The sequence below is a fragment of the Cryptosporidium ubiquitum genome (genome assembly GCF_001865345.1).
Source record: "Cryptosporidium ubiquitum isolate 39726 chromosome Unknown contig_32, whole genome shotgun sequence".
In the NCBI taxonomy this organism is placed as follows: domain Eukaryota; phylum Apicomplexa; class Conoidasida; order Eucoccidiorida; family Cryptosporidiidae; genus Cryptosporidium; species Cryptosporidium ubiquitum.
In genome coordinates this window covers 17,278-29,888 of record NW_021639810.1, presented here as the reverse complement: position 1 = coordinate 29,888, position 12,611 = coordinate 17,278, and the positions used below count along the sequence as shown (strand labels likewise).

General features: G+C 30.9%; 1 protein-coding gene across 1 annotated transcript; it reads right to left on the bottom strand.

Moving 5' to 3' along the window:
• Window positions 1-11: 11 nt before the first annotated feature.
• cubi_00884 (uncharacterized protein) lies at window positions 12-12,424 on the bottom strand (the record flags this gene model as incomplete). Its single annotated transcript, XM_029017896.1, has 2 exons — window positions 12-23; window positions 74-12,424. 2 exons carry the CDS (start codon window positions 12,422-12,424, stop codon window positions 12-14), a joined length of 12,363 nt encoding a protein of 4,120 aa, XP_028876093.1.
• Between the last annotated feature and the right edge of the window lie 187 nt (window positions 12,425-12,611).

Genomic DNA, 12,611 nt, shown 5'->3' with positions numbered 1-12,611 from the left:
TACTAGAAGTACTAGTAGAAGTACTAGTGGAGCTTGTACTGCTGGTCGTAGTAGTTGTTGTAGCAATTGAAACTGGTGTCCTACTTTGACTATTCAAATACCAAATATTAAAGGTATTACCAACATCATTTCCTTTAGGGACAATCTTATTGAACATCTTACTAATTCCATCAGCTGAAATAGATGTCAAATAATTATTATTATTATTAACAGAAACAATAAAGTAATTATAAGTTGATTCATAAGTTAACCAAAAAGCAAAGTAACCTTTAGGATAAGTAGAACAATATGGACCACATTGAGGAGATCCTACCACATTCTCAGTATTATTTAAATTATTCCTAAATGTCACAGTCTGATTACTATATTCCAATGATAATACAACTATATCAGATCCATCATCATTAGTACTCATAAATTCATATTTGTAATTATAATTATTTATGTTATCATTCATAGGTACACCAGTACTAATCATTACAAATAAAGTCCATCCTTGTTTAAAAACAGTACCATCTGGCATAATCTTTGCAGAAGTACCATTACAAGTTGAGAATAAATAAAGATTACATTCTGAAATACCATCTACAATATGATTTGGTTGAAATGGATTTAATTCATTTGGATCTGGATGATCTGGATTCTTTTCAAATTGTCCAGTTGTAGAATTATAATGATAATTTTCTGGAGTATTTGTATTATCTCCATTTATTGGAGCTGGATGAACTCCTGGTGGGAAAAATGGATAACTTTCTCCATATTTATCATTAGGATTATATTTTCCACTATTTTGATCTTTTTCTGGAAAATAATATCCATTATCAGGAGTAGATGTTGATTCATAACCACCATCTTGAAATTGAGGAGATAATTCTTGAATAAATCTTGAATAATTTGGTTTATAACCTAAAGGAGATAAATATTTAAATCCTCCAAATTGATTTGAATTCTTTATATAACAAACTGTATAATTTTTTTTTTCATTATTATCTATTATATTCAAATATAAATTCATATCATAATCTATTCCTATTGACCATATTATTAAATCACCAACATTTACTTGTGAATTATTAGGATAAGGACCAGAACAAGCATTTGAATTAACTAAATCCTGTATAGCTACTCTATTATCAAAGAAATAAACTACTAATATATCTTCTATACCATTATTTAATGTATATATATTAATTAAACTATTTAATGAATAAAAATCACCCCAAGTTCCATTATTTACATTAGTTTGAGCTAATATAGTTTCCATTTTCCAACTTATTCCTGGTGATTTTTTTAAACATAATCCTGTTAATACTTGAGAACTACATTCTAATGATTTAACCTTACATTCTCCATTAAATGAACATGTTTCATAACCCAAGTATAATAAACCATTTGGATATAAGAAATTATCTAATAATACATAATCCACATATTTATACATAATTGGCCCTCTTGCTCTTACTTTATTAAATGTATAATCTGAATGAGTTTGTATTTCTATTAAACTACTTGAATATTCATTTAAAATAAATAATCCTAATTTACTCCATCCTATTCCTATCTTAAATTCCATTCCATTATATGCTAAACTTTCATTTGTATAATATGAATAATATTCTTGATCTTTAGTTAAATCATAAACACCTATAAATGTTTCATTTAATAATAATGTCATCACATTTTGATTATCATTCATTATATCATATCCCATTAAATTTTTACTATCCAATAATAATCTACCCTCAATTTCATTACCTAATGTTCCATTTATCCATAATAAATTACCATGTACAAAAGGTGTATCTAATACTCCATTAATTCCTCTACATGGTTTATTTATAATAATTGGACATTCATCTAATTCTGAATCATACCAAGGTATTTCTGTAGTAGTTGATGTTGTACTGGTGGTAGTAGTAGTAGTAGTAGTAGTAGTTACAGCAGTAGAATCTGGTATTTTTTTCATTTTAGTTAGTTGCCAAACACTATATGTTTTAGAGATATCACCTCCTGTATTTGTATCTATCTCTGGAACAATTTTATTAAAAGCTAAATCTTGAGTCATTTCAGCTTCTATTTCTATTAATTTTTTAGAATTACTATCTATTGAGATTACATATTTATTTGTATCAATATCATAAGTTAACCAAAAAGTGAAAAATCCATTTGGATAAGTAGAACAATATGGACCACACTGAGGAGATCCTACCATATTTTCAATATTAGTTTTCTCATTCTTGAATGTTATTGTATCATTATTAAAAGAAAGAGACAAAACAACTTCTTGAGTATTTACTCCTCCAGTTGAAGTATTATCTTGATATTTTACAAAGTTATATTTATAATTAAAAGCAACATTATTAGATTGATCTGGATATTTTGGAATCCCTGTTGCCAAAATTACAAATAAAGTCCATTTTTTCTTAAATATGGTATCTGGTGGAATAATCTTGGCAGAAGTACCATTACATGTTGAAAATAAATATAAATCACATTCTGAAATACCATCTACAATATGAGTTGGTTGAAATGGATTTAATTCATTTGGATCTGGATGATCTGGATTCTTTTCAAATTGTCCAGTTGTAGAATTATAATGATAATTTTCTGGAGTATTTGTATTATCTCCATTAGTTGGAGCAGGTTTTAATCCAAGTGGAAACTCTGGATAATATTGTCCATATTTATTTTCAGGTTGAAAGACTCCAGTATCATTATTTTGATCTGGAAAATAAAAACCATTGTTTGGTATTGATGTAGTTTGAAAACCACCCTCTGGTAAACCATTCTTTTTTTGAGTAAATATAGCTTTAGAAGGAGCATAACCAAGAGGATAAACTGTAGATATTTGAGATCTTTTACCTGTATAAGGCATAGAACAAATTGTTCTGAACTGAGAAGGATTATCCTGTGTAGCAGAATTAAAGTATATCATCTTAGAATTTTCATTAAATCCAAAAGACCAAATGAATTTCTTTCCATATGTTATTTGGACTGCATCTGGATAAGCTCCAGAACATGTAATATTATTATCAACATCTTCAATAACTATTCTATTATCAAATAATAAAACATTATAAAGTATTTCTGAAGAAGTACTTAAAAAATAAGTATTCATAAGACCATCTAAAACAAGACTTTCACTCCAAGTTCCATTATTGATATTTGTTTCAGAGATCTCAGTTTCAATTATCCATACCCTGTTACTATTAGGATTTGGACACAATCCTTTAAGGACTTGGGAAACACAAGAAGTAGTTTCTAAGATACAATCTTCATTTAAAGAACAAGTTTCATAACCAATAAACAAATAGTTTATAGGTAGAAGAAAACCATTTTCAAGTTCAAAGTTAGAGACTATATCATGACTGGATAATGGAAAAGCTTGATTAAAGGAAAGATCAATACCATTTGAATTTAAAGTAATCAAAGATCCAAGATTTTGATTTAGAATAAAATAACCATACTTACTTCTTGCTACTCCAATTAAAATTTCTCTTCCTGAATAACTTAATGTATAATTTGTATATGGTGAATAATACTCATTTTCAGCATTTTCTATATGTACTAAAAGAAACATTTCATCAAAAAGCAAAGAAAATACATTTTGGTTATTCTTTTTAAATTGTATTCCTTGCCAATATAATTTGTTATTTACTCGAATTTTTGGATCTGAAATTTCAAGTGTTGTATTAATCCAAAGAATATCTCCTTCTTGTATTTCAGGTAAAACTTCTACATTGGTTCCTCTACAAGGATCAGATCCTTGAGAAACTATACAATTTTCTACTATTTGATCCTGCCAAGGTGCTTTTGTAGTAGTAGTAGTGGTAGTAGAAACTTCAGTAGGTTGAGTTTTGGAACCAAATAATTTCCATATACTATACATCTCTGACTCAGGAACTCCCTGACAAGCCTGACATGGCCTGACTTGGTGAAATTCCACTCCTCCTGAGTCAATTTCAACCAATTTTTTTGAGTTATTTTCAATAGAAACAATGTATTTGTTGGTAATAGAATCATAAGTTAACCAAAAAGCAAAGAAACCTTTTGGATATGTAGAACAATATGGACCACATTGTGGTGATCCAACAATATTTTCTGTATTATTCTTTTCATTCCTAAAAGTTACTGTCTCATTAGATATTATCAAACTTAATACTAATTCTTCTTTACCATTTTCTGTATTGATAAATTCATACTTATAATTAAATGGATTAGATTCTGAAACTTTTGGTGGAATTCCAGTACTAGAAATCACAAATAAAGTCCAGAATTCTTTAAAGACTATGTCTTCTGGTATAATCTTAATGGATGAAGCATTACAAGTTGTGAATAAACTAAGCTCACACTGTGGAATACCATTCACAATATGGGTTGGTCTGGAAGGATTTTCCAAATCAGAATTCAAATTGTTTTCATCTTTTTCAAACTGACCAGTTGTAGTATTGTAATGATAACCTGGAGGATTATTTAAATTATCGTCAGTTATAGGAGCAGGATGAATTCCTGGAGGATAATAAGAAAAACTATCACCGTAAACAATATCAGGAAGATATTCATCTTTTGAGACATCATAGATTGGGAAGTAATATCCAATATCACCTTTAGAAGTAGATTCATACCCTCCCTGTTTGAAAGAGCCAATCTTTTGAATAAAAATAGAATTACTTGGATTAAAACCACTTGGTGAAATAAAATCCAAAGAATGAATACCTTCAATTAAAGACATAGAACAAACTGTAAGCATATTACTATTTGTATCATTTAAAACATTTAAAACATTCAAAAACAAGTACTTCTTTGAATCCAAGCCTATAGACCACTCTAAGGTTGAACCTAAATCCAAAGTCTTCCCATTAGGATATGGTCCACCACAAGAAATATAATTAACCATATCTTCCAGTACTATTCTGTCTTTATATAAGTAAATTGTATACATATCTTTATCTCCATTTCCAAGATGGAATATATTAAAGAGATCACTTTGAATTAAAGGAGTTCCCCAAGTTCCATTATTGACGTTAGTTTCTGAGATATTTGTTTGAACAGATATCTCAGTACCTGGTTGAATTGGATTACACATTTCAACCATAGCTTGAGATTCACAAGATTTAGAACTTGTCTTACAGTCCTCATATAAACTACAAGTTTCATATCCTCTGAATAATATGTTCTTTGGATATGTAAATTTGTCCTTGAGTAAAAAATTGGAAATATGATCTGGAACATTTTCTTGTGTAATCTGATTATAATCTAAAGTCTTGATACTTGGATCATGGATTAATGCATTAAAGTCTTTATTCAACAAAAAGAGACCAAATCTATTGAATGCTAAACCAATTGTGATATCCATTCCTTCATATAACAGATGCTGGTTAGTATATCTTGAAGAAAGAGTTTCTTGACTGTTATACAAATAAATAGCCACTGATGTTTCATTGAAAAGCAAAGAGATCACAGAATTAGAGTCATTTTTCTTAAAGTTATAATTAAACCAATAATCATTTCCATCCAACTGTATTGGATTACTTGATTTTCCCAATAGAGTATTAATCCAAATAATATCTCCATTATTAAGAGGCTTATCTAAGATTGCATCATTTCCTCTACAAGGTTGATTTAGCTCTAAATGACATTCATCTTTAATATCTTTGTCCCAAGGTATCTTTGTAGTAGTAGTAGTAGTAGTAGCAATTTCTTTTGGAGAATCTGACATATCCAACAAATTCCAAAGGACATAAGTCTTAGTGGGAACAGGATTATGTACTGAATCCCCTATACTTTCCACCTTGGTGAAATTTCTATTATCAGATTCAAATTCTACTAAGAGAAGTCTATTATAGTCTACACTTAAACTGAACTTGTTTTCAGTAGACTTCTTTTGTAACCAAAATGTAAAGTAACCTTTTGGATAAGTTGAACAATATGGACCACATTGAGGAGATACTGCTATTGCAATTTGAGATGAATCAGAACCAAAAATAACTATAGAAGAGTTAGAAATGTTTATAGTAAACTTGATTTGATCTTGTTCATCTTTGAATTTAAATTGAAAGTTAAAGTCAGGTTTTGAATCTTGAGGATAAGTTGGTATTCCTGTTGAAACCATAACAAATAAGCTCCAATCTCTCTCCTCTAGATTATTCATTGAAGAAAGTAAAGAAACATTGGTTGAGTTACAGAAAGAATAGATTTCTAATTCACACTCGTCAATTCCTTCTGTTAATTGGAAAGGAATAGGAGGTCTTAATGAGTTAGGATCCTCAGAAGATCCTAAAGGTTCATACTGACTTGTTGTTTTGTTAAAGAAAAAGCCAGGAGGAGTTTCCAGGCCCTGACTATCAATTGCTGGAACTCCTACTGGTAGAAATGGAAGATTCATACCATAAGGAGCTGAAGGAATATACTCCTGGCTGGTAGTATTAAATTCTGGATGATAAAATCCATAATTATTTTGCAAGCTTGATGTGGATTCAAATCCTCCAGTTGGGAAACCAGATCCAAACTGCCTGAAAACACTGACTGCTGGTGTTGAACCAACTGGTAGTATTGATACAAAAGGTATATCTTTTCCAAAATTCTTAAATCCACAAATTGTATAATGTTTTTGATTTATTTGATCAAAAAATCCAAGAAAAACCATATCATTTGAGTCAAAACCAATACTCCAATTTGCATTACCTCCTTGTGGTGCTGGTTTATTTGAGATATAAGGACCAGAACATGAAAGATTATAATTAGGATCCAAAAATACTATTTTATTACGAAAGAAGTGAATTATAAATTTGATATTTGGATCTCCTAAAATGATATAGGAACCAAGTAGATTATCAAAGACAAACTCTTTTCCCCAATCACCACTAGAGAGATTTGTGTCTAAAATTTTTGAACTAATCAACCAATATAAACCTGGAGTAGATCTTGGACATGGATATTCTAAAACCTGACTTGTACATGTTAAAGTTTCAAGACCACACTTTGACTCAAAAGAACATGATTTATAACCTTGTACAAGTGTTTCATTAATTGAAAGAGGTTTAGAATCAAGCATAAAGTAGGAGAAAATCTCTTTTCTGTTATTTACTATATAATTAGTTCCAGAGATCTCTGAAGAATTGAAAGGAATATTTAAAAGCAAATGACTAAACACATCACAGAAATAAATTTGGTCTGGTGTTTCTTCCAAAACTCCAATTCCCATTCTATAATTCATTCCAGGTGCTACAACAGTTTTATTGGGATAAAATGAAACTGCTAATGTATTACTTACAAGATCTTTAACTTGAAACTCCTTACGACCAAAATTGATTTCTATTAACTCTGTGTTATTCTCTTTCTTGATGATATATGAGTCATAATATTCAAAAGTACTTGAATCTCCCTGAATATCGTTTGAGAAGGTAAAATTAAACCAAATAAGTTTTGACTCTGAACCAAATTGATTGTAAGTTGCATTTAAACCCACACACCAAGTATTGGGATTTATCTCGTCCAGCATACAAGTTAAATGCTTGGATGAAGGTTTCAAACTATCGGCTTCTATAAGCCAGTTATTTAAATAAACTGTTGGATTTGAAATAGAGATTTGATCTGTTGTTATCTCTGATATCTTTCCATTCAAAGAAACTAAAACTCCTTTATATCCTTGAGCCAAATTTCTGAGACGGCTATTTGTATTTTCCGTCTCAAGATCTAAAGATGAAACCAAAATAAAATGATCTTCTTTTGGAGACAAATAAGCAAACAAAGAAAATACAGTAGTACCTGAAACAGCGTTTTCCAAAAGGATATCTGCCATAGAAACATCACTTTGACTATTAGAAAGTTGGAGACTCTTTCCTAAGATACTTAGATTAATTAGATCCTCTTTTTTACTACTTGTTGGGTTTAAAGAAGAATTTGGTGTTATTCCTTTAAAGTTTATATTGTATTCTTTAGACTCATCATAAACAAAGGAGAATTCAAAGACATAGTTATATTTAAAATAAGTATCATTGGGTGAAAGTTGTACTTGGTCATTAATTTTACATCTTTTAAACATCTCTAACATGCATGGATTTGCATCAGTTTCCTGTTCAGGAGGAACCTCAGAAATTGTTAGATTTGCTTTATTCTTTTTGGTAGCTTCAATAATTCCAAGAAAATGACCTACTGGATAAACCACATTTAGTCTAAGATCAGTATTTTTTGGAATGTTTAAACTACAAATTTCTTTGATTCCACTACCTCCCAGATCTGTTAATAAATTGATAGTCGCATTTCCAAGGTAAAAACCCCATTGAAAATTTGAAGGGATGATATCTAAAGAAGAAGATGTATTTCCAAGACCATAACTGTTTCTACAGACAGTACCATCTAAAAGATACTGTATAGCAGCATAGTCTTTGAAAAAGTAGAAAGCAAAGATATCAAAGAATCCATCATTCAATTTGTAGGCATGAACGAGGTCAGGAATTTCAAAGGACCTACCAAAAGTCCCATTGTTTACATCTGTAGCTACTTCAGCAAAAGAGTTAAAGAGCCAAGCAATTCCATCTGGACTTGGATATGGACAGAGTCCACTAAAAGAGTTACCAACACAAGTTTGTTCATTGGTAACTTGGCAGTCATCCTCAAATGAGCATTCTATAAATCCATGATACATAAAGGGATATCTATTAGACTCATAAATTGAGTCCTGTTTAACTCCTTGAAAAACACTCCAAGATCCTGGTTGGAGTAAAGAAATACCTTGAATTGAAACATGTTGAGATGGGTAATCAGGAAAACTTGCAAATATCTGGTCATTCAAAGTAAAATGGATAAATCCTGAAATCCTATTAACTGAGATTGAGATCCAAGAGGAGACTGACATTAGAGCATCATTTCCATAGAGATTCCAGATTTCCCTTTTCTCTATTAAGTTCAAAACCCCAAGATGGGTTTCATTAAAAAGTACCACAAATGAGGACATTCCGCCTACTTGGTAACTAATTCCATTGTAATAGGTAGAATTCCCATACTTGAATTCAGGGAAATCTTGGATTGCAAGATAAACTGTTAGTTCATAATTTTCCATAAGGCCAGAAGAATCCTCAATTGTTAAGGAAGAAGAAAGACAGTATGAAGTAACTTTGGTATTCTGACTAATCTCGCAATTTTCTTTATAATCTGATAAAGAATCTTCTGTAGATATTGGAACAACAGAAAGATCTCTGATTTTGGAGGAAGATCTATTAGCATAGAAGCCATTAATTAAAGTTGTACTTGTAGATAAAACTGATCTATTTGAAATCAAAAGCTTATAAATGTTAAAACCTCCCATAGGAACTTTTGCTAAGCTTTGATTACACAAAATCACATACAAATATGGGATTTTAATTTCTTCTTTAATTCCCAAATTCTCTTTAATAAAGATTTCTACATCCACTCCAATAGTGAACTGAATATTACCTCCACTAATTAAGGAGTCTTTGATAGAAGTACATTCATCTGGAATAGAGGAATGGTTAGTAAGAATTCCTACTCCTGGAATATTAGAGCCTAGAAGCACTGAAGGATTACTTCCACCTGAGATATATAACTGAGTATGAATATCCTGGTACTTATTTAAAATAGATATTCCAACAACCAATGGAGAAACTGAGTTTGGATCTAATTCAATTTCGAAATGTACTCCCATATTAGCTTTGAGTTCATAACTAAGCTCCAAATCTAATTGGTCACTTGAGATATAAGGAGTCAAAATACTATAAGTGTGATTTGTAGGAAGAGGCACTATAGTCAAGCTACTGCTTAGATCATCTTGTTCAGTATTCATTGTAATGTCTCCAATAGTAGATGATAGCCCTTGACCATTGGACTCAAAGAAGTAAAAATCAGAGATTATTCTTCCATCAATATTTAAAGAGCAGAGGAGATATGGAGTGTTATTGTCAGAAAAAAATACCAAATCCACTTTCTTGCCATTTGAAAGAATAATACCAAACTTAACATTTGAACTTTGAGTTAGTACTGTCTTATTTGGAAGTTGATTATAGCAAGATTTCCCTGAAAATAGATCATTTAGAGAGATATAACTCTCAAATACATTAATGATAAATAGGTTATTGTTTTGACTTCCTATGGTAAAAACAGATAAGGAGTTTGGAAAGACTCCCAAGTTCAAAGAAGTATCAGTAGAAATTAGAGGACCATTATACCAAAGTTTCATGATCCCTGGATCTTTGCATAATTGTCTTGCACTGGATCCTTTACAAACATAATTCCCAATGTCACACTGGTTAAAAAAGTGGCACTCAAACAGGACGTTCAGGATGGAAGATTGAGTAGAAGTTGTCTTAGGACCAGGAGTAAATGCATAAGACGAGTAATAGTTAACAGAAATCCTATTATCAGAAGATGCTTGGATCTTGTTAATATTGAGATTTTTAGATTCAGGTATAGATGCTATAATGTTATTAGTTTCTGAGTCAACAATAAAGATATCGTTAGCTTGGAATATGATTGAGACGCCTATGTTCTCAGAGTATTGGCTGATAATACTCATAGGTGGTCCAGCAACTGTCTCATAAGTGATTAAGTTGACAATAGAAATAGAGGCTTGGAATATTGAAATTTCGTATACTGGAGTATCATTTGATAAAAGTTTCCATTTATACATCAAATCATCGTTAGAGCTTGGAAAATTAGGAATCTGAATGGTGATGTTATTTATACTCATTAAAGACTCTGTTTGAATTGTTTGATCTGCCTTTGTTTGTTCCTTAATAATAAAGGATACATCCTGAGACTTACAATATGATAGTGGCAAAAGCTTGCAAAGGTTACCAACTTTTGGAGAGATGAATGAAGTACTATCTGTATAATTGGAAACAATAGAAGAAGCTTTTGCTCCAGTTGTAAAAGCATGAGTAAGGATTTCTAAGTGTTTAGGATTTTTCTCAAACTTGATTTTGTTGAAAGGCCTCTCAGGATCAACAGAAACTTCAGCTAACATAAACCATGCTAATTGATCAATCTGATATAAGATTCTGAGTTTATTATCACTTTTTAATGGCTGTAATTGAATATTTATTTTGGATTGAGTCTGGGCTGGATATGAACCAGTTATAATGGTTCTGGTTTGCATATCCTCCAAAGAGATGTATCCCTTAAAAATACCAATTCTGAGTTTTGGATATATTAAGTATTCTGTTTTTTGAATCTGAAGATTGTATGGATCAATCAAAATTTCATCAAATGAAATTGCAAGAAGTAGATCTTCATCTTGAATAGATTCTGGGGACTGGAAAATCAAAGTAACATCAAGATGATAGCTTTCTGTATAGAGAATTTCTGGATAAAATCCCAAAATATCTTGAATCTGAGTGGTTAATGGTGCGGTTGAGAGGATACAAAATGCTTCTTTTTGAATGAAATCTTTTGAAATAACCAGAGTGGATGCTTGAAGTACCTGAATAAGGATCGGATCAGATACACTTCTTGGGGAAGAGACAATCTTTCCGACAGTAGAAAAGTCCTGAGGAAGTTCAGATGAAACCAAGGTCTGACCTTCTTGAGAAACAACATATACCCATTTTTCTTTAAAAATGACTCTAAAGTCATAAATGAACTTCATGTTTCCAATTTCTATTTGGTTATTTAACTCTCCCCAAACCTGGGTCCCAGCTTTCTCTAGATGGATCCCAATCATATTTGGATTAATGAGTATATGCAATATTTTCCCATTAGAAGCTGTTTTATCATAAAATACGAGCTCTGAGAATATTCCCTTTGATGTTCTAAATAAAGACATACCTCTAACTATGAACTCCAGTCCAGAAGTAAATGAGGAATCTGGAAGAGAAAGGACAAACTCTGATGAAAAACATCCTTGAAACAAGCCTAAAGTACAGCTTTGGGAATATTGAAATAGAGGACTTTGCTTAATTATAGAGTTTGTATTATTTGGTTCATATGTAGGAGCAAGCTCAAACTGAAAATCTGAATCAACATGAGTAAAAACTTTTGTAAAGTTAGTTTCCAAGCTATAAGGAAGCATACATATTACTCCCTGATCTGATTCTAAAACCCAGTATCTGTCTGTATATTGATCAGTCCAATAGTTTAAGAAAAAAGTTATTTCATTCCCTGCTGTATAAATATGAGAATCAGCTGAATACTTGCCTGAACAAAATTGTCTTCTACCTTGATCAAACAATACTGCATAATCTGGAAACAAAATACTTGTGATAACGGTTTCATTCTTAAGATTATTAAAAGAGTAAACACCTAGTGAACCATCTTCGTTTAGAGAAGTTGTTTTTGAATTAATCTTTAACTTTTGAGGTTCAACTCTACCAAGTTGAAAAGCTTCAAACTCTTTTAAAGCATATGTTTTCAAAAATATTGCACCAAATATAATTAGAAAAACATTGCATGCCCACTTTATTACAAACATTTTACCTTCTACCTAAATTCAAGCAAAGCTCCTACACTTTACCTGAATTTCTTACTTTGTAGTTTTTTCTACCTACTTATACTCTACACTACCTTCTCACAACTTTAAAACTTTTTAAGTCTTTTCTTTAAATCATTGTCCTTTCCTCACACTTTATACGTACTAGCCACTACATGTCAAGTAAGAA